The sequence below is a fragment of the Grus americana genome, chromosome Z (genome assembly GCF_028858705.1).
Source record: "Grus americana isolate bGruAme1 chromosome Z, bGruAme1.mat, whole genome shotgun sequence".
Lineage (NCBI taxonomy): Eukaryota > Metazoa > Chordata > Aves > Gruiformes > Gruidae > Grus > Grus americana.
The window spans coordinates 56246824-56269227 of record NC_072891.1 but is presented as its reverse complement, the minus strand read 5'-3'; the positions used below and the strand labels follow the sequence as shown (position 1 = coordinate 56269227).

Sequence of the window (22404 nt, the reverse complement as noted above, 5' to 3'; positions counted from 1 at the left end):
GGAATTCTGAAAAACACCAGAGATTTCCTTTTTTCCCCATACATCTCCTGATTTTTTTAACAAGTGTTTAGTGCTTGAGTTCAGGTACGGGAAGCACAGATGACATTAACACCAGCCATGACTTGGTGCTGAAAAGAAACATGCCCTTACTTTGAGAAGTAAAAAAAAAAAACCCAGACTGTTTATAGATGTGAAGAAGAAATTACTTCCCTGCAGCAGATCAGGTTGGCATGGACACAGCAAGAGGGCTGTTTGACCTCTGCAATAAATTACATGGATTGCCAGCAAGGATCATGTGGCTAAGTCTCAGAAATCAAGTCCTGGGACTTCATCTTCTGTGCTTGGCCTAATTTAATCTGCTAAAAGGGGTAATACCTTTGTTCAACCCAAAACTCTTGGCAGGACAACAGGAGGTATTTTATTGCAATGCTGATCAGTTTCCCTGGTTTCCAGCTCCAAAGATCTTTGCAACAGAGCCTGAGTGACCTGGGGATTCATAACAGCCCAGAAGCCCTAAGGACTTACATTTTCAAAAGTAATGCATGTTTTCCAGAAGTTAAATGCACAAGGCCTCAGATTTTCTAGAAGTGTGCCTGGTACCTCCTGGTAAAGTCCATCCAAACGATTTTCTAAATGCACTGCACCTTCCTGAAAAAATGGCGCACTACATTCTTACCTATAGACTTCACTCTATACCATGCAAAATGCTGTCCCGTTTCCCTTCATGTTTTAAACTGCAACCCCTGACTATGGATTGCAAACTAATGTATCTAGGATGTCTCTTTTTTGGAAAAAGGCTTTTAGACTTTCATAGGAAGTGCAATCCTCCCAAAAACCTCTATCCAGAATACAGGCCGCAGATGCTTAGAATTTTGTGGTCAGAGTAATTCATTATGCCACTCAGTCCAATCCTCTACTATGTGCAGGCTATTGCAAAGAAATCTCAGGAAATGTTTCACTGGTTCAGATCTGGAACCCAAACAACTCACAGATTTCATTTTCTATCCAGCACTACGTGGTTTTGTAATTATTTTGAGACCTTAATGGCCATTGGGCAATAAGCACAGGACTGTTCATTCTTTTGAGGCTTACACCTCACCCACAAAACAAAATTAAAGTAACACAGCTTTCCACTTAAAGAAGCAGTCACCCCAGGATTGGAAACACACCACCAGTGTGCGTGCTAAAACGGTGTGGGACTTACCCCAAAAGGCACAGGAAATCAGTGGTGAAGATAAGCATTGATATTTCCACAGCACTGAACCAATACCTTACCTTCTAAACTGAGCAGCTCCTCGAATGTGTGTGTTCACCAGTACGTTCAGATGAGCTTCAAACTCCAATGATGCTCTAAAGGAGTCTTGCACGTTACCTGGCACAGGCTACAGCCGAGCGCTGCGAGTCCAGCAGTGCATGATGTTTCATTTCACACATGACAAGACCTCTGAGGAGGTGAGGATGGCCAGACCTGTCTCACTAGGGAGGTTCAGACTGGTGGTCTGCTCCTGCACTAGCACCCAACTTCAGCATCTGAAGTACGTGTGAATCCTGCCCTCCTCTGCGCACAAGCCACAGGAGAGCAATTAAGACTGTATTCACACACGTTTTGTTCCCTCAGCTCCTGAGTTTTTTTTGGGGGGGGCGGGGGGCAGGGGCAGGGAGAAGAACCTTTTTGGATCAAAACTCTTTTCTGATCTGACTTTCCTTCTGAAAAGACTTGGTTACCTAGCATTAAGACCCTACTCCCCCTTCCCTTTCCTCTGTGTTCCCCGCCCCATATGTCAAATTCAACAAATGAGAAGCATGTGGAAAAGAAATCATGCCACTGCTGCTTCCCACAGGTTGCTAGTGTAATTTTCTTCTCAGCTCTGCATAACAATGTTGTCCCTGTCTCAGAAGGCTATTAAAACAGTAAATTAGCCAGCCAGCAGTCCTTGTGGATGTCTGATTGGTAGCTTCCATGGGTTTCCTTTGGGAATGCTCAAAACTTTTAATTTTCTCTTTCCATACAATGCCACATCCATATTGTTTCACAAAGGGCGTAACACCTTTTGCAGATGGCTTTATTAAGGCTAGGGAGAATTAGTTGTCTACTGTCAACTGGAAAAGATCTTTCGCATAGCAGAATTCCCAACATTTATGTTCTGTTGGCTCAAGATATTCTTGAGCTTATGGGCCATGAACTTTCCTTAACCAACGATGGCAGTTTCTGTTTTTTTAAACCTTCAATCTCTTCCTTAACACAGCGGTTTCTGGAGCAAAGCCTGGTCATTGCCATACTCCAGAGATTATTTTAATGATCTCCTCCTACTTGTCAGCCAAGGTTGCAAGGATGTACTACCATTAACCTTTCAAGCAATCATTCAACAACGCTTTTATACGATGGCTATCATTAGCTGTCCAGTCACATGCTCACTTCAGAAAACACCAGTCCTTCTCTCTGTAATCTTAGTGACTCAGTTATACTATGAAGTGCCCTGAATGTGTACCAGTGTAAGTGAAAAGAAAATTTGGTCAAATGGACACATCTTGTATTAAAATAGTGACGTTTATTATGAAGATGTGCAGTCAGTATGTTTGAACTTTTGTTCTGCTGCTTCTTGCATTCTTACCAACATGCTTTAGTCTGTCCTTCATGTGGTTGTGACACACTTGGGAAGTGTTTATGTGTTTATATATTATTATGTGTTTATATATTATTATTATTACTATTAGACTTACAACATTCAGAGACTTCAAAGATTCAAAGTGAAATACTAGGTCTTCACATCTTGGGCCAGGCTTTAATGAAGAACTCAATTTTTGGAGGTACAACTAATTGCCAACATAACTAATTGCTATAGCATGCATATTTGGACACTTCAGAGCAGCCATAAACCAGGCTAAATCTTCTAGGGAAGCTGAAAGTTGGAGGGTTGAGCTGTTTTATATCAACAGGTCATAGGGCACAGAGTAAGTGTTTTACAGATCTCTCATCTATCACATCCCTGTGTCTCCTGTACCGTTCTTATCTGAAAGGATCAAGTCACTGGGCTGCTCTTTGCATCTGAAAGCTTACCCATGCTCACATAATGGTTACTCTGTGAGGTTTGAGCCTTGCAAGTATTAGTCTGCTTAGGTTTCTCTTAAATCATGCAACCAGCTCCCTGAAAACTTGTAACTAAGGAAGGGGAGAGAAGCCCTCAAATGCTTAAATGTGGCCACAGCCACCATCATGTACTACAGAAGAGTGGCTTTTCCATACAGGGGTTCCTCTCAGGTGTTTGGTGCTGACATTTTGCCTGTAGAGCCAGTGCTGTGGTGAAGCACAAGGCTGAGAGGTGTCCGTATTTCAAAAGAGGGACCATTCAGCAGCAGATGTGGAACTGATGCCTCTTCAGTTCCTCTGCAACAGACTTTCCTCATGACCTTTTTCAAGCTATTTAATGCTGGGTCTTTTCAGGATAGCTATGGGAACAAAGTGGTGGTTTCTGGAGCTTCTAAATACCTTTGAAAAATCACACCAGACTGTCATTCACATCTTGAAAATCTGGCCTTTCATCTTTGCCACTTATCCTCAGTTAAAGATGAGGACATGCAGAATAATGGAGACACTATTATTCCCCAGCCTCATCATGCAACAGAGACTAAGAATACCAGAACGAGACAGAGTGATCTGCTGCTGACTTAAGTGCTCAGACATGATGGGGACAAAGAACAAGAACAAAAAGGGACCCGGACCAACCAGTTTATAGGAAAGAAAAATGAAAGACTCACTGTGACTGACACTGAACTGAGTGGAAAGACTCTCATTGACTTTAATGGAAATTAGACAAAGGCCTTGTTTGTGTTTACCTTTGTGAAGCAAGAGGCATGGATGCAAACCTGCAGATAGGCCTGGGAAGTGTCAGAATCAGACATAAAGGGGGGTTCAATGCAGATGGAGGGGGCAAGAACAGGATTTCTACTCTGGTTAAAAAGCAAAATGCTACAGTCCTACACCCCGAATACAGCATACAAAGTTACATACAAAACTTCAGTGGGAAGTGATGGAAGCAACATCCATCTCACAGCTTTGGTGGAATCTAGTGTATTTGGCATTCAGGACTAATTAGGCTGAATTAGCCAAGCTGTAATGCCCCTCGGTTGGGTCACACGTACCTACTCTTGGAGCCATATCTGTAAACCAAGTCACTGGAGTCTTCTGAATATAAAATGCATCAGTAAATATGCTGTACAAACAACCAAGAGTGTTAAACAGGTTTGGTTAGCTGTCAGCCCATGGGACGATTTTATTGATCTCCCCTCCTTCCACTCCCTCGCCCAGCCCCATGCAACTGGACTGGAATATCATTGCAAGAAAAACAGCAGAGGCAGAGAGAAGGCAGATCTCTAACAAATTCAGCAGCAGTGAAACACGCTAAGCAAACTTGGCTGTGTTAGCCTGGCCTTCTTCAGACACCTGCCCGGGACTGGGAATGTCTCCTACAAGTATGGAAGCTGGCTATCCTGGGCTGAGATGAGTGATACACCTGTCATGGCTCTGACCGATGACTGACCAGACTGCATGTCCTGGCAAGAGTGTCACCAGCCAGAAGTTAATTTCAGCCTTTCATTAATACCCAGGAAATAATGTACAGCAAAGTAATCTACTATGTGGAGAAGAAAAAAAAAGAAAAAAAGAAAAAAGAAAAAGAAGAGAGCTGTTTATTAGCAGATAGTGAATTACACTAGGAATTTCCAGAGGAACTTTGTGTGGTGTTGAGAATGAAGCACCAGAAGTTACAGTAGGAGACACGAACCTAGAAGAAAGAGAATGAAAACACAACAGTTCTGCATTTTGCTCATGTGACTAAACCCTTTGAAGTCTAAGGACCTACTTATAGGAATACTTGAGCATTTGCAAGAGCAGGGCACTAATTTGCACTTTCTTAACATTATTTCATCCGTAAAGCCCGTAATTACAAGCAAAAAGCCTTATATTTAACAAGATCACCTGCCTACACAATCACACTACTTCTACGAACAGTCACTAGAACCCTGTATCGAATTAACTACAAAGCGTAGGCTTCTTCTATTTTGTGTTAAAGTAGGCCTTTAATGCCCCATTTATCCACCTAAGCTTTTTCTAACATTGCTTTGTGTCCCTCAGTGTTGATGGTGTAAATCACTAAACTATCTCTCAGTGACACATTCCCACCTGGGATGAAGGAATATGAATCACCTGACCAGTAAAATGATGATAACTTACATCAGCAGATGCTCTGGCCCTTGTAATATCATTCGTTTCTCTATTGCAAAAAGAAAATTAATGGCTCTGCCAGCCCTCTTCACTCTAAACAGTGTCTGATTCTTATTTACATTTAGCCTTCCTTACAGTGCTCTGGCTTTGGAAAGAGACGCCCAAGAGAAGTGGAATTTCCAAGAGGGAACCTCGTAGTCTTTGTTTGGTTCCTCCTGTTTTGCAAAGAGTCTGGAAAAGATCAGCAGCATTTGAAACTTGCAGCGGCCAGCAAGCCATTGTGAATATTGCAACATTTGTAACATACTGATCTTATGGGGTGCCGACAAAACCTGCAGAGGGGTTAATGGCAGACCTGGAAAAGTTAAAAAAAATGTATCTGAAATGTAATTAGGCAACACAGATCAGCTTGAAGGTCACTGCATCTCTATCAGACGTTTTAAAAATAAAAAAGGCCTATTTGGAAGGGCAGTTGGGAAAATTGGAGTAGCAATCCGAGACACACATCAGCAAAAAAAATAATGGCTCAATAATGGCTATGCATCCAAACATTTTGGATTGGCTCAGGCATTCAGTGTGGAGGAAAGTGTCCAACATGGGACACAAGGAACTGATAGTGACAAGTTCATATGCCACTGAGGGATAGGGTTCAGTTCTAGGGTTTGGAGTTTTTGCTAAGTTTCTGAAGAGAACCTTGTTTCCTAAGAAGTTGTATCAGTGAGATTGATATATTCAAGTATGTTGTGGTCATACCATCCGTTTAGCCACCTCCAGTCTTCCCCCAAACCTATTCAAATTTGACTGGGATGGAGGTTTGCATCTCTAGGAGGTTAAGCAGCCAAAGACAAAATTCATCATGCTGCAGAAAAGCAGACTGTTGTGCAAACTCATCCACATGCGGTTAGAAATCAAAAAATTCACAAAAGAAAGAAAAGTTTTATAAACATCTCAACATAGGGAAAAGTTCTATGAGGGCTCAATGTGTATTAAGAGCCACAAACCCACACGTAACCAGGTTTTATTATTTCTGGCACTCAAAGGACTACTTGGTGGGGGTTGGTTTTTTTGTCATGTGGACAAGTAAAACCTACTTCCCCAGTTCACTATTCTGCTGCAGTAAATGCACTCTACTTATCAGATCACCAAAGATAGCTTGACTTTTCAAAGACAGACACATTCATGTTCATGTGACAAGAAGAGTCTCAAAACGGGCTGCAGTGTCTTCTGAGAAGGGTAATTAACAGCCCACATCAGATCCAAAGCAGCCTAGTACTTGCCTTCAGCACTGCCAGATGCTTCAGACGAGAGCAGAGATGATGCAGGCTAACCTAGTCACAGGGGCACAGATTGGGCTACGTGTCAGTTGACCCATTCTTTACAAGTGATCTTGTCTTTGCTCTAGTTACTAAAAACTCCCATAAGGCTAATTTCTAATTGCACTTTTTCTAAATTATTTCTTGCCATGAATGATGAAAGTTAGCAGTGCTGACGTGATCACAAATGACCCAGCTGCCTAAAATTTCGTATGAGAGGTCCACTCTCAAAAAAGTTTTCCAGAGAATTTAAGTCCTTCTGAAGAAACCAAACTCTGACCAAAATCCCCACGAAGGCTGGGCTGTCATTTAGGCACTGAAAGCCCTCCACTTCATATGACCCATAAAACTCCAACTGCCATTCAAGATGAGGTGTGATTCCAGTGCCTCATACATAGCCCTACCTAGTTTGGTATCACACAGATAATCCCCTCTCAGGCTGACAAGTGCCATCTTTGTTCATGTGAGTACACCCTTTCAAGTCTAAGGACCTACAAAGCAAAGCAAGAACACCTATCAATCAGTTTGTTCCTAATGTGAGCTAGATTTCCACACTGATTACAGGAGACTTGCAGGGACAAGAGGAGATCTAACGTAACAGTGTCCTTTACTATACACTGTAATGCAACATACCCTCAGGCCAACTGATGTAAATCACAGTTCCATTTTTATTTAGGCACCACCACCGTTTTCACAAGGCAAGACCAAGATGCAACAGAGAGGTGATCTGGGGAGCACCAGGGTTATTTTGGATTAGGGAGGTTGAGAAAAACTTCCTTCTTCCCTCATTACATCAGTTACACCTTCAAGTCACCACAGAGTCTCCATTTATTGTCAGAGTGACTGTTTCAAAGGCAATCTCCAACACTGGGTCCAGAAGGGATGGAAAAAAGAAAAGCAGTTACAAGTTTTTTAATTTGCTAGTACAAAAAGATGTACAGAAAACAGGCATCATGCAAACAAGCCACTGTTTATAGTGTATAAAAGTCTAAAAAGCAGACAAGACCATTTTCAGGCTCTCAGATTGGCATCAAGAACTAACTTAATGGTGTTATTCCTATACTGTCAGAGCGTATCTGGAGTCCTTCACAGCACCAAGTACATTGCTCTCACACAACAGGAGTATCACTATTAGTGTTCTCTATCAGAAAACCCTGTACAATATGATACTGTCTGGTCAGCAGATAGCTCTTTTGCTTGCACTGAGTACCCATCCACCGTGTGGCTTGTTTCAATTACTGCCTCCTCTCGGGCAGGTAGGCACACAAAATGCAGACCCACATTCAGGAACAAAGCAGAGCGCTCTCTTAACCCGAATATTTCTCTCCACATCCACTGCAGAAAGTTCTGCTCATTGGTTTGTCAAACTTTTAGCACTCAGGAACGAGCTCAAGAATTTAGAGGCTTGAGATAGCTTGGACTGTGTGCATTAGCAAGAGAAGCAAATGCTTCCTTCTATCCCTCCATTTTCTCACAGCTGGAAAGGTGCATGATAACTTCAGGACTGATAATGTCCTTTGAAGTGAAATAGCAGACAGACAGAAGTCCTCACTTGGTGCTGCCTCCCACCCTGTCATTCCAGAACAGGAATTCCTCCTCCCACCCCCAATCTGCTCTTAATTGTTCAGTGATCATCAGGTGACAAATCCTCAGAGAAGCTTCCACATGCGCATTCCTTTTCATATTGTCGTTTTTCACTGAGCAAAGTGCTTTAGTGGCATGGAGACCAAAGCAGTTCAACCTTTAGTCTCAATGGAGACATTTTAGCAAGCATCTCCCAAGAAACAAATGCATTACTTTTGTGGATGAAGGGGAGCTTTGACTTTCTGGCTCCTAAAATTCCTGATAAATGCTTACACTTTTTACACCTCGTGGATTGACAGACTGATTCAGGATAATGAGAGCCTTGCTTTACAAGTTCCAAAGCATAAAAACCTGAGAAGATGTGACAGAAGTAGTCACCTCAGAATGGTAAGTGGTGAAAGACTCATTGCTTCTAAATTTTCAGTACTAGCTGTTACAAGACGTAGGAAAGATTTCCACCTCAACGCAACTTCCACCCAAAGAAGTAACTTGTTGACAAAGAAAATTAAGTCTGTTTAGAAATGCCACTGTGCTACTTCCCCCTTAATCATCAATGTTACTAGCTGAACTTAAAGATATCCCCACAAAGTAAATGCACTCATCTTGGCAATCCATCATGGCAGTCCCACAGCCAGAGAGTATCACAGGAAATGACATCTAGCCACACACCAGCCCAGAGCTGAAAACAGAACAGCAAGCACTGGCTTGTGCATCTGCTTTGTTCCATGCTCAGTAGAATGGTCTGAAAACCCAACACACTGGCATGCTGTGAAAGATTACCCTGTTTCTTCCAACAGTCTTGCCACATAAATTTTCAAGCACTCCCTGTTATAGCCTACAGGGACTCTGCTATGTGATTTCTCCCACCCTCTGACAACTCACCCAAGGGACTGAACTGGTTTTCCCCTCAAGGCAAGCCTGGGAGTCTATGTCACTGAAATCTGTATGATATTTATGATGTATTCTACTCATTTCTTCCCAACCCAGACAGAGTGAACAAGATTGGTGAGCTGTATGGCTGATCTGAAAATAGTAAGGACTTTCTAGTAACATTTTCTAAAATTACTTCAGTCTACACTTATAGAAAATTTGTGTGCTTTATTCTGTTAAAAAAAAAAATCACCACACAATTAAGCTTTTTGGGAGGGCTTTTCCCTCTTGAAACAAAGATTTTTCACAAACACTAGTAGATGCTTTTAGCTGGAGGAGAAGAGATGGGAAAGTAAGCCCATTGTGGAAGCAATGTTTTTGAAAATAAACAAACAGGCAGTTGCTTCCATACCAGGTAAAGGAGGCCAGACAATTTTACAGTAAATAACACAGAGATGCATAGGGCATTTATATTATATGCTATTCGAAAATCCTTTTTTTAAATTTATGGTAATGTCACACATCATTGCATAAGAATTGTCAGCTAACTCTACCTGATTCCGCAACTTGCTTTCCTCACACATCAGAACCTAAGAAAGAAATAAATTTAAACCTAATCTAACTTGTGTTGACATCACTGACAAATTTTTAAGGAACTAACAGCCAACTTTGCATTGTTAATTTCGACAGGTCTGCTTAAAATATGAAAAGACACAGGATGAAGGTGGCAGAATTGAGTATTCAAATGCCTTTTAGTCAGCCTCCTTAGTACTTTTTCTGAGTGCAATTGTTAGTCATTTATGCTACTTAAGTTGCTCAGATTTGCCCAACAGCCTGTACTCTGATCAAGCACAGGATCAAACTCTAGTCTCTTCTCTCAGACAAACTGCAATGACTGTGTTTCCCACCTCTCACTCAAGCTCTCCAAAGTTTTATTTGCTCTTAGACTTACATATTCAGATATGCGATAACACACTTCATTAAGAAGTAGCAAACATTCTGCTATCATGAGGTTACAGTTTGCATGACAAAAGTGATGCAATTTTGAGTAGAAATAACAACTTAAGTCCAACCCTGAAAATGCAAACTGCATACACTTTCGTATGTCTATAAAACCCCTCTCATAAAATATAGAGAGGTTTCTTCAGGTATCTACCCTCTCTAGCCACCTCATTTGCACGTGGTTAGACTCTCTAACCTAGGACTTAAACTTTACAGCCCCAGCAGAGCTTCACAGACTGCTATAGTGACCTGGCAAACATTTTACCTTCTCTTGCCCCAAATACACAATGAATCACTTTGTCCCCTTCTGCCTCTTCTCACAATTACCCTGTAAGGCAGCCATACAAGAAGCCTGGTTAGCTTTCTGTCACCTCTATCTACACTTCCGAAGGTGCTAATTTAATTTGACAGCTGAACTGTTCATTCTTCATTTTTATCTCCCAAGTGTAGTTCAATCCACAATTACAAAATCTGAGAGTTAACATGAAGACAAGCAACACTGTGGCTGGGGTCAGAGGTGAAGGGAGAGCAGGATTAAAGCTAAGCAACCTATACTTCCATCTAATTAAGGCCACTGCATAATGATGATCCTGCCACTGTTTTTACTGAATAAAAAAATTGCAGCCCTTTTAACAGCACTGGAGTGTTTACAAACACACAAAACCGGAACTTAGCAGAATCTAGTAATTAGGTAATCTAGTATATAGAAAACTTTGTTTCATTTGTCTCAGCATTCTAAATTACTTGTTTTCTTCTCGTCATAAAGCAAAACTCCCAAGGAGAAATACGTAAGAAGAGTGACAAAAACAATCTTCCAGACACTTGTGAAATAAACTAATTGTTCCATGGAGGCTATGAAGATGATGTGCCAGCCAAGTAGACAGTATTTTCAGCTGGAATGAGTAATATGATGACAAGCTTGCAGCTTCTCCACCTACAAATCAGAATCATGTAAATAACATCTTACTATTAAGATAGCTATTTATGTAAGCACAGGCCTAATCACTTATATCTAAGGCATTCAAAAGGTATTATCAGGGCATGTTAAGGCTTATTAAGGCATAATTGTAAAGACACCACAAACTCCGGCAGTGCAGCCATGAAAAGAAACTGCAGCATCAGTGTCTTCAATTTCAAAATCTAAATACACAGAAGATTGCAGAATTTCGCCCATGCAGTAGAAGAAGGCCCATTAGTCACACCTATTTTTCTTGCCACACTACCTTCCAAGAGGGTATTTCTCTCTCCTTAAAAACATCACCTTCTCTCTGCCACCTGATGGCTTGAACATCAGATACACTGCATCGAATGCATGACTTCAACTTCAGCCTCATTTTGCATTTGTTTGCTTAAGTAATGTGACTCTTCCCAAAAAAAAGGCTAAGGTCTTATCACTTCATGACTGACCTTCTCAGTTCTCCTCACTTGCAGTCTTAGCTTTCAACTAGCCTCCCCTTTAAGCAGTGTAGGATATACAACTCACAGGTGACAAAGCTGACTCTTTAATAAGGTTGCAATCAACAGATCCTTTCCAACAACTCTGAAACAAAGTGAATTCTGAACTGAACTCAGAACACAAGGCTACCCTCCTTGCCAGCAGCAGCCCACAGTCACCATTAAAAGCTACTTACATGCCTCTCCCACAGACAGTCATGCCCAACAGTTGTATTCAGCAATAACAGCTCTCCATTCTGCTATCCTGCATGTGAGCAAAATCACCACTCTTGTTCGCAGCAAACTGAGATTCAATGTTTTAGGAATGTCAATCTGCCACTGATTTTGAACAGCGACCTAGGCACTGCATGCACACTTTAACCAGGTATAGAAAATGGTCTTGTGTATTTTACCTTCTTAGTATTTGTGTACCAGTGAGCCAGTTACTTCGAATTCTGAGAAATGTGAAAAACAATATAGCAATGTGCTTGTTTAGCAACAATTTAATGTCTTAGTGCAGCTGGAAAAAAATATGGCTTTGTTGATTTGGGCAACCTGGCCTAGTAGAAGGTGTCCCTGGCCATGGCGGGGAGGGGGGGGAAGGGGGCAGGTAGAACTAGATGATCTTTGAGGTCCATTCCAACTCAAACCATTCTATGATTCTATGATTTACACGCATATTTCATATATTCTGATAGTGTCTCATCTTAACCCTGTTGCTCTTCTGAGATTTGAGTATTCCCAGTTTTTGTGGCAGCTTCCCACAGGTCACAGTTTACAATTTAAGAACGTACTCATGGGTCAGGAATTACATTCACACTCAAGAGGAATAATCCCACCAGAAACAGTTGTGCAAATGAACTTTGCAGCATTGCTCCATTGGTATGCTGCATAATCCTGCCCTTTGCCAAAGGGGAATTTGATATTGTACATGAAGATGCAAATAAAGCAAACAGCAGCATTACTACAAAATGCACACTTTAGGTGGATCACTCATTTCTCATACTTCACATAACAAAGGCTCCTGAAGAGCAGATCAGTTCTTAACAATGTAACGTGTACCTAGAAATAAAAAACAAATGACTTTTTTTCTCTACTTTTAAGCAGGAAGACTTCAGTGTGGTTAGACTACCCAAGACTACATGTCACCTGTGAGATCTATGCCAAGGTACAAGCTGGTTTATTTCTTTCTATTGCCTTGTTTTGTAACCACTTTAGAGCTGGTTTTAGAAGCGAAGTGCTAGACAAAAAGCTATTGGCTGAAAAGGAACCCATGACTTGTCTTTGAAGTCTCCTTGAGTATAAATGTTAATCCAGTTCCCACCTTCTCTATCAATCTACCTCTCTTTTATTTGTACCTGCAGAGTCCCACCAGAAGTTTGCTCCTTAGCTGATTCTACATTTGGTCCTGCCACACCACTCCATTCCTCTCAACTTTCAACATGTTGTGTCACTCTTTCAGGCATGACCTTTCACACTACTGCCTCTTCCAGGTGCAGACTCCTCACTGCCATCTAGCCTCCCTACAAAGGAAATCACGAGGGGGCGGGGGGGGAGGTGATTTAGGGTAAAGACAAGGGGGTGGGGGAGGGAAGGAGTATGCTTAATTAAAATATATGCTTAAAAATATGTACCTGAATTTAGAAGATTTTCACCAATTCTACAGATACTGCCACACAGGCACCTGGGAGACATTGCCCCTTTTTTTCATCTTTGGTAGCTACACATTCAGAGTCAAATGCTTCACATTACAAGGACAGCAATGAATCCTTCCCCTGGAATGGCAAACAGAGCTGCCTGCTGGAATATCTTGTTACTCCTTGTCTATCCCATCTACAATCCCTATCTTAGGCAACAAGAATTTCAAGGATGTTGCTCCTTGCCCTCTGCAGCACACAGTATTCACATTAATGTTGAGCCACATCAAAATAGAAAGGTACCTATTCTGAAAGCAAAAGAAACTTCCATTCTAGGTCTAGGCACAGCTGCATAGGTATACACAACACAAAATGTTCACTTAAGTACTATTTTTAGCACTAGACTTTCAGCAAACAAAAGCATATAGTAAATATTGGTTTATAAGAGTTCCCTGAGGAAAATGCTGAAGCAAAGGGATGAAGTGGGGATAAGTATCTTCAGAGTCTACTACTATTTTTCCAGACTACTACTATTACTGAAGAATATGCATATGCCTTTATTAATTTCCTTGCAGTCTGGACAGGAAATGTGACAGATGCTAGTGTCTTCATAAAATGTGCTTTGATTAGACCTGGGCTTAAACTGTGTGTTATTAATACTTATTGTTCTTGCCTAGCCAATTTCTCACTATCGGAAAAGAGGAAAGGAGTGCTAACAAGAACCAAGAAGATTGTTGTCTTTTCTCCTCACAGTTCATATATTCTGTGAGGTAATATATAAATACAGCACTGGCACTTGACAATTAGAAGTCAGCAGCATCAGCTGCAGCCTGCAGCTGTAAATTCCAACCATCAGCAATGCTGATCAGTCATGTATTTTGTGGTAATGTAATAATTAGATTATTCCTGTACATAATTTCATTACAGGTGGAGTAACCCTACTTTTCTGGATAGTTTAGTGAAGTCACAAAATTTTGTAATTTCTGTCTTCACAACCACATATCTGTAGTTTCAAAATAATGTTTTTCAAAAGATAGCGTGTTGAAGACTTAGTTGGCATCCCAAGCCAGGCAAGGAAGAACAACTAAAAATGTTATTGATAAAGATGTTCTCTCTTCACTCCCACGTTATTGTTTCAAGTGCAGAAACTCTACATTAGTTCTGTGCACAGAGTGGGCTTGAAATACATCAGCAAAAAAATTTAAACACTAACATGCCTGCCTCCAAATCTCTGTAAAACCAACTGAAATATCCAATGAAACCACAGGTGACAGATCTGCTTACATTATTTGAGGACTTGGCTTTGTGTGTCCCAGTTTCATTTATTCATGTATATTCTTTAAGTAAAGCTGAATCTGACACTTGAAAATCAGAGCCCCAGTTTGACTTCATGAATGATTATCTCACATTCCTAAAAAGTTCTCTTAGTGTGTAGGTAAGAATAAAGCATATCATCAATCCAATCTCTTGGGTTTTAGATAGATTCATAAGAGGATTCTGGACAAAGTTAATGAACCACAGCATTAAAATGCAGCTGTACAGAGGACATAAGGATAGAGAACTACATAATTAGTATGACTTCAGAGTAATTTTTTTAATCCCAATTAAAAAGACATCATGAATAGTTTTTCACTAAACAGATACTTAGAAGTTTTACAACAAAGGTAAGGACTCCAGTACAAAAAACTTAGGAGGCAATACTTCATTTTCTGAGCTACTGTTCACAAAGCCCTGAGGCCACTGCTCCCCAAATCCCTAAGAGATCTGCAGCAAACAAGCTGAAAAGCACTCTGTGCAGACAACTCCTGGTAGTACTTGGTACAAAACAAGGTACAGCATACCTAGGCAACTTACGCAACTTGCAACTTGTTCAGGTCACACTTACCTTCTTAACACCATATGCGTTCCGTATATTTTTCCCTTTTGGCAGCAGCTACAAAGAGATACATGATTCTCCCTGGCAAGTATCCCACTATTGAACAGATAACAGTTTTTGCTAGCATATAAGGTAAGACATCTGTTGTTCATCCAAAGTCACATAAACACCTGTTCCACTGCTGAAAAATGGGAACAGAATTACTAGTAAGGCTTCAACCACAGCAGCTATAAAACCCTCAGTCACTCAGCATACGAAGTTACAAATGAACAAAGCTACTAGCTTTTTTACAAAGACCAAGCTCAACAATCTTTAATTCAAATACATTTATAACAAGAAAACATTTCAGAATCAAAATTGGAGGGAGTAGACTGAAACACCCACAGACATTCTTGTTTTACTCTCCATCCTCCTAGAGAAGGAATGGCTATTTCTGACTGCAGTTTGATCAGTACAGAACACTCCACAAACTTAAAGCTTATGTCCTGGTTAGGCATTAGTTATGTAGTAAAGTACATTTAAGAAGTCCTTGTATCAATTTGGCACTTTTCAAGTACCCGGCAGCCGGTCCTTTTACAGGTAACAAAGAGCCCCTTTTTGCCTGCAGAGTGTTAAATCAAAATCCATCTCTTTCAGTCCATAAACATACTGAGAATACTATTTAGCTGAAGTCTACTGGCTGACTCAGGTATTAACATTTACTTCTCTAAACTGAAAGCATTATGAAAGAATTATTTTCTATTTAGCAATATCACACCTCCTACTGATAGATTTGGGTTGTGCTACTGATCAGTTATACACCTATCAAATTTTAAAAGAAAAAAATCTGAATAATTAAAAAACACACTATCTGGAAAAACATCACAGATGTCTAAGGATAGAAAGTAAAAGGCTTTAAAAGATTTCACTATTTAGTGCAGATAATTATTTAACAGACTATGGCCAACCAATGAAGAAACAAAATACAACAACAAACACTTCAGTCTTTTCTCAAGATATTTGACTTGTACTTCGAGCTTAAGTAGTACTTAAGTAGTTAATTGACTGATACACAACCTAAGCAGAAAATAATTTTTAGTCCTATCACTAAATCATTAATATCATTAGTGGTACAACAGCTCAGTGCTGTACCACTTAGAATATTTTCTTGGTTACCGTGAAGATAAATTTGTAATCCAAGTGTCACAAAATGAGATTTTGTTCAGGGCTTTGGTTTAGCAGCAATTTAGGATTTATTAATATTTGAGATAGATCACAATATTAGGTTGTATAGTTATCATCAGCACTTAATCATCAGCCAATTTAACAGAATGATTCAATGGAATTTGTTACAATCAAAATAGCAACTTAGTTAAAGATTCGAAAATGGTAAGGGTGACCCAAAACTTAGAGCAGGGCTGTGCACACAGATGGGGGTTAAATCAAATCACACGTACACACAGACAGACAAATAGTTCTGAACCAAATCGCACACACACACATACACAGACAGACAGTTCTGAACCAATTGCACATGCGCGCGCACACACACACACAAACACACATTAATCTACGATCAAAATTTCCCTTTTCATGAGTTTCATAAATTACTCACTTTTATGTGCTGGCATTCACCAATGGGCAGCTGGTGAACCTTGCAAAATCAGGCCTTTGAGCCCTCATGAAATCATTGGCAGACAGTCTTTCAATCCTGGTGAAATCTACCCTGAGAAGCTCAGGGGAGATACTGGGTCACACAGCCCACTGCAGTCTCAGAGAGCTCTAAAGGTCTCGCTTTTGGATTGCTACTGATAGGATCTCAAGATGATTTGCTTTGGTCAGTATTCTCCATTCTGGCCACAGCTCATGCTGGGCCGTTCTGGTGGACAATTCAGGCAGCAGATGGCCCAGGTGTGGCCAGAGTGCCTGACGCCCAAATCACTGCACTTGTATCGGAGATAACAGCACAGTGGGGCTTATACTGAGATCTCAGAGTGGCCTGGGGTGGCAGGCCTGCAACACCACACCAGGTAATCGGAGTACAACAGTAAAAACCTCAAAATATCCCCAAGCTGTGTTCAGAAAATGTTGCATACAATAGCTTTAGATTAAATTAGAATTTGTTTTCATTGCTAGCATTGCAATGATGGGCAAAATCGTCTCTAAAAGTTGATATATATTAAAAGGAAGATTGTTACATTTTATAATGACTAAACAAAATAAATGCTAAGTAGGTTCCAAGAAGTGAGATTCAAAACTATAACCTGGTCTTACTTTCAATAGAAAGGTATGAGTGCAGATTCTTTTGGGCTGGAATAACTTGATTGTTTGCTTAATATCTCAAGTTATGAACTTCTCTTCCTCTTAAAGTGAATAAATGCAAAAAAGTCCTTACTGAACAGAAAGAGCTTGATCAGTACAATCTACTCAAGAGTCACAGAACACCAGTATCTTGAGATGTTTACAGCTGTATTGTAAAAGCTGGTTCAACAAAGGTAGGAAGGTGAAATTTGATTTGATAAAGTCTCATTGTAGCGGAGAGAAAGGAAGCTTGCATTTTGTTTGCTGGCAGAAAAAGAATATTCAATTCTCAAGAGCACATATAACAAAACCAAACATGCAATCTATTGCTTTTAAAACTTTTACTGCAACATAACATTGAAGTGAACAGTAATTAGATATCTATCATTTTTCCCCAAAAGAAAAGATGTAAACAGGATAATAATTTTACCTGTATGTATATAGCTTCTCAGATCATTTCGGGGAGGCAAAGGAGGGTTCTTAATGATCAAGACACTTTTAACTGAGATGGGTTTTCATTTGGAAAAAAGCGCCAACATTGTTTTAACCCAGCATTATACAAAACACTGTGCTTCTTGCACAACTTGAACACATCTGAAAAAGCAACAACTACTCATACTTTGGCATTCATGTTTACATTTGCTCAGATTTTTTAGATTTCACAAAGATGCTATTCAGTGTTGCCATGAAATACAGATTGTAGAATCTAGGTAGCACAGGCTACTTCCTATGCTAAGTAGAGAAAGGAACATGAACATTACACTACATTTCTGGAACTAGTACAGTAAGAGTGAAAACCTAGAAAAAGTTAACCTACAGTTTATAGAACGAACTAATTATCTGCAGAAGCTGATTTTTGGTTGTATATTATTTTATAGTGTGTGATTTTCTGCATCTGCTAATTTAAAGCAGACATATTTGCTGCTTACTTTGCTTTGTTTCCTATATTCTCTTCTTCCCCTCTCCCCATATACCATACATCAAGCATTATGAATATAAGCCCGAATATCCCATACAATCCAGTGAACAAAGTTAGTGTAATGCACTGGTGTGAGGTGTGAAACAAAAAAATGTCTCTCAATCTTCATCAAAGTTCTGTTGTAGAAGAAAGTTGGCAGCCAAGTTTTCATTCTTCTCACAAGCAAAATATGCCTGTATCACAAGTCCTTCAGGAAATCCTAATGCCTTTAACTGAAGAAAAGAAACACATTTAGAAAGTACATTTTGTATATTAAGCTTCTTTGTATGTCTAGTATCTTGAGATGCCACTTAAGCAAATCACTGCCTTCTTGAAACAAAATTGCTGCCTGGCTCAATACAGCCTTTAGTGAGCAAAGAATAACAAGGTCTGTCTTTAGTAAACAGAATTCTCACCTGAAAAAGTGATTTGAATGAGTAATGAAGCACCATAAAACATGTCACTTTTCTTTCACTGGCACAGTAAGTCACTATAACAGACTTGGGTCACAGTAATGTCAGGACGTAATGGCACACTGCATTGCTGCAGGCAGGAAAAAAAACTTCAATGCCCATTTTAAATTATTAATAATACGAAGCTCAGGATTTTTAACAAAAGTTGCGTGGAAAAAAAGCTCCCAGGCTGTGATCACTAGTAGGTAGCCCAACACACCACATTAAGCCATACTTTCAATTCTTCCAACTGTACTTTCACTTTTTAAAAACGTGACTACACATTGCAGCCGTGAGAAGTTGAGAGCAATCTTTTTTTCAGAAGTCAAGGAACTAATTGATGTCTGGGACACAACGACAACAGGGGATGAGAACACTAGAGAAAAGCTTATTACTGTGCCAAGGGAAATGGGCTTAGTCTGCACTAAAGACATTCAGCAAACCAATCTTTGTTTTAGCCAAAGGCAAGTATGTACAACCCTTTGGATGCCCTCACTGCTTTTTACATATTGGGCAGATCAAATCTCTGTGAGAAATTATGTCTTATTATCCCTTATCAACCATTCTTAAATTTGATTTCATGCTTACAAACAGCATGAATGTGTCAGCTGTAATACTAAGACACCTAAATTTTGAAGTGTGCCTTTCATGGAAAGGGGAAGAAGCATACAGGTCTCTGTTGGGTTTTGGAACAGGTTGTAGAGGTAATGCTCTTCTGCATAAAATGGTTTTAAAAGGAAATGTAGCAGACTAGAGAGGATGATCTGTGAAGAAGTACATGGACAAACAGTTTTATTAATTTTATTGTCAATTTCCTTGAGATCTAGAGAACTGATATCTATATTCAAATTGTTCTTTTCTGATGATCCTTACATAATCTTTTGCTTTGCCAGTTGAAAAACAGTCTTTGATATTCAAAAACACTTCCACAGTATGACATGTCTTTGCAATTTGTTCTAAGAAAAATCTCAAGAGTCATTGCCATCTATGCAAATCCATATTTAGTCAGTGTTACATACAGTATTTATGAATGCCATGTACCGCCCCAAGTGTATTTTTATAGACATGTTTACTTGTATTTTTAGAAAGCTGTAATTAACTAATTCTCATGGATAGACAAATAACTGGGTTAAGCAGTGACTTCAACTAATCTACTTAACTATGAGACCTCTTGCTATCCAAGTACTTTGCAAACAGTGCTCATGCAGACACACCTTTGTACCTGGAAACCTATCACAGCACGATCTAGAACTGTGCAGTCCAAGGCTTTTGCAAGAGGAATTACTGCCCGAGTTCCTCCCATTCCTGAGGGAAACTCATTCAATCATCAATTATTACAGACAGCCTCTGATCACTTAAAAGGCTCTGCATCTTTTCAGTAAGACAAATTCAAGAGATTTTAAACTCAATGGCTATAAAGCAAGAGATGTGATTTGAAGCAAGACTATAACAGCCATGAAATATCAAATATAAAATATCAAAAATGATGCAGAACTACTGAGCATAAACAAGCACAATTTAAGTTCAGGCATGTCTTAGGCACACACCAGAGTCAACAGCCTACAGCAACAGACAAGCAAATTTCACAGAAGAAAGGCTCACCCTTTCTATAGCTTCTTTTTCCTGAGGTGTTACTTGAATGTAGTTCATATGACCATTTCCAGCTTCTGCTACTCCTCCAGTGCTGGCACCACCATCACTGCCACTTAAACCTTGGCGGGACTCGAGAACTGGCTCATTCAACATATGAATAAAATGTTCCTGGTGTTGGCTTATTTGCTGTGATGCATAGGAGAATAAAAGAAATAAATATATTGGAATAAAGTTTATTTAAGCCTGCCAACAGGGAAGTAAGAGTATTTCTTTTCAGTGAATTAAGTAGCCAAAAGAATGTGCAAAAAGTACACAGAAAAAAATGATTAAATCTAACCATAAGTAATACAATTTCATGTTTCAGTTCAATTGCAGTGACCTTTCCCTCTTCCTGACACTCTCTGCATCTCTTGTAAAGAGACTCAAGACTCATTTCTATTGTAATAGAAAGTATGTTCTGTACAGTAACAACTGCTGAAAAGCCAACAATAGAATGCTGTAACTGCTATTAACATGCTATCCCAGTTAACATCAACATATCTTTTTCTTGTAATGCTACATCAAAATTAGCAGCATTATTTTCTTAAGATTGACCTGCAGTAGTTGAGGGTTTTCCCGTCCAATCTGCTGTAGCAATGCTGGTAACAGAGAAGGATTTTGCTGAATAATTTGTCTCATCTGCTGGAACTGAGGCTGATTTCGTAAAAACTCAAGTGGATGTCCTGAAAATCAATGAGATAACAAGTTGTTTAAAAAAGTTCCCAAGATTCTTAATCAAATATCTACCTACACTATAACGGGACACAGAAACAGGACATGAAAGTGGACAACAGACTCCTCACTGAAGAACAGAAGAGCTTGCTTCCTCACACAAACTTACTCTAGCTTTCAGCACGAATTCTTTATACCAAGGTTAAACAATACATTTTCTTTTCACCCAGTCTTCTCTTAAGATCTAACAGCTTTATGTCCTTGATGTTTATGTTTCATCTCTGAGTAACCTCAGAGACACCTATCCAACCTACTGTCTTGTCTCTATGCATCGAGTGCACCCTCAGCAAGTTTGCCGACGACACCAAGCTGTGTGGTGGGGTCGACACGCTGGAGGGAAGGGATGCCACAGGCTGGAGAAGTGGGCTCATGCGAACCGCATGAAGTTCAACAAGGCCAAGTGCAAGGTCCTGCACATGGGTCGGCGCAATCCCAAGCACGACTATAGGCTGGGCAAGGAATGGATTGAAAGCAGCCCTGAGGAGAAGGACTTGGGGGTATTGATTGATGAGAAGCTCAACATGAGCCGGCAGCATGCACTTGCAGCCCAGAAAACCAACCGTGTCCTGGGCTGCATCAAAAGAGGTGTGACCAGCAGGTCGAGGGAGGTGATCCTGCCCCTCTACTCCGCTCTTGTGAGACCCCCACCTGGAGTACTGCGTCCAGCTCTGGGGGCCCCAGTACAGGAGAGACATGGAGCTGTTGGAACAAGTCCAGAGCAGGGCCACGAAGCTGATCAGAGGGCTGGGGCGCCTCTCTTATGAGGACAGGCTGAGAGAATTAGGGTTGTTCAGCCTGGAGAAGAGAAGGTTCCAGGGAGATCTAATTGCGGCTTACCAGTACCTCAGGGGGCCTACAGGAAAGACGGTGAGGGACTGTTTATCAGGGAGTGTAGTGACAGGACAAGGGGTAATGGGTTCAAGCTGAAGGAGGGTCGATTTAGATTAGATGTTAGGAAGAAATTCTTTACTGTGAGGGTGGTGAGGCACTGGAATGGGTTGCCCAGAGAGGTTGTGGATGCCCCATCCCTGGAAGTGTTTAAGACCAGGTTGGATGAGGCTTTGTGCAACGTGGTCTAGTGGAGGGTGTCCCTGCCTGCAGCAGGGGTGTTGGAACTAGATGATCTTTAAGGTCCCTTTCAACCCAAACCATTCTATGATTCCATGATTCTATGCCTAAAACAGACTTCTCTACCTCCTGCAATAGGTCAGTTATGTCCTTCTCCAGTGAGTCTTGCCTTCCTACACTGTTAGGTACTGCCTTGAACACAGCAGTGTCTAAAGTGCTCTGAAAGATACCATTCTTCCCATTCTGTCTTTATGGATGATGTCATGTGTGCCTGTCACTACTACCTGTACATTCAACACTGTGGCCTCTAATCAAGGCTTACATCTTGAACACCATCTCTGCCAC

The 22404-nt window shown here is 40.4% G+C and overlaps 1 protein-coding gene across 2 annotated transcripts in view; it reads right to left on the bottom strand.

Annotated features, from left to right (window-relative positions):
* Positions 1 to 17543: 17543 nt before the first annotated feature.
* Positions 17544 to 22404, bottom strand: part of RAD23B (RAD23 homolog B, nucleotide excision repair protein) — a 46144-nt gene continuing 41283 nt past the window's right edge. For both annotated transcript variants that reach the window (XM_054809271.1, XM_054809270.1), the window contains exons 8-10: positions 20815 to 20942; positions 20230 to 20406; positions 17544 to 18408 (exon numbers count right to left, since the gene is read on the bottom strand). In XM_054809271.1, coding sequence (XP_054665246.1) covers positions 18295 to 18408; positions 20230 to 20406; positions 20815 to 20942 — 419 coding nt within the window. In that variant the 3' untranslated portion in view covers positions 17544 to 18294. The remainder of the gene's footprint in view (positions 18409 to 20229; positions 20407 to 20814; positions 20943 to 22404) is intronic.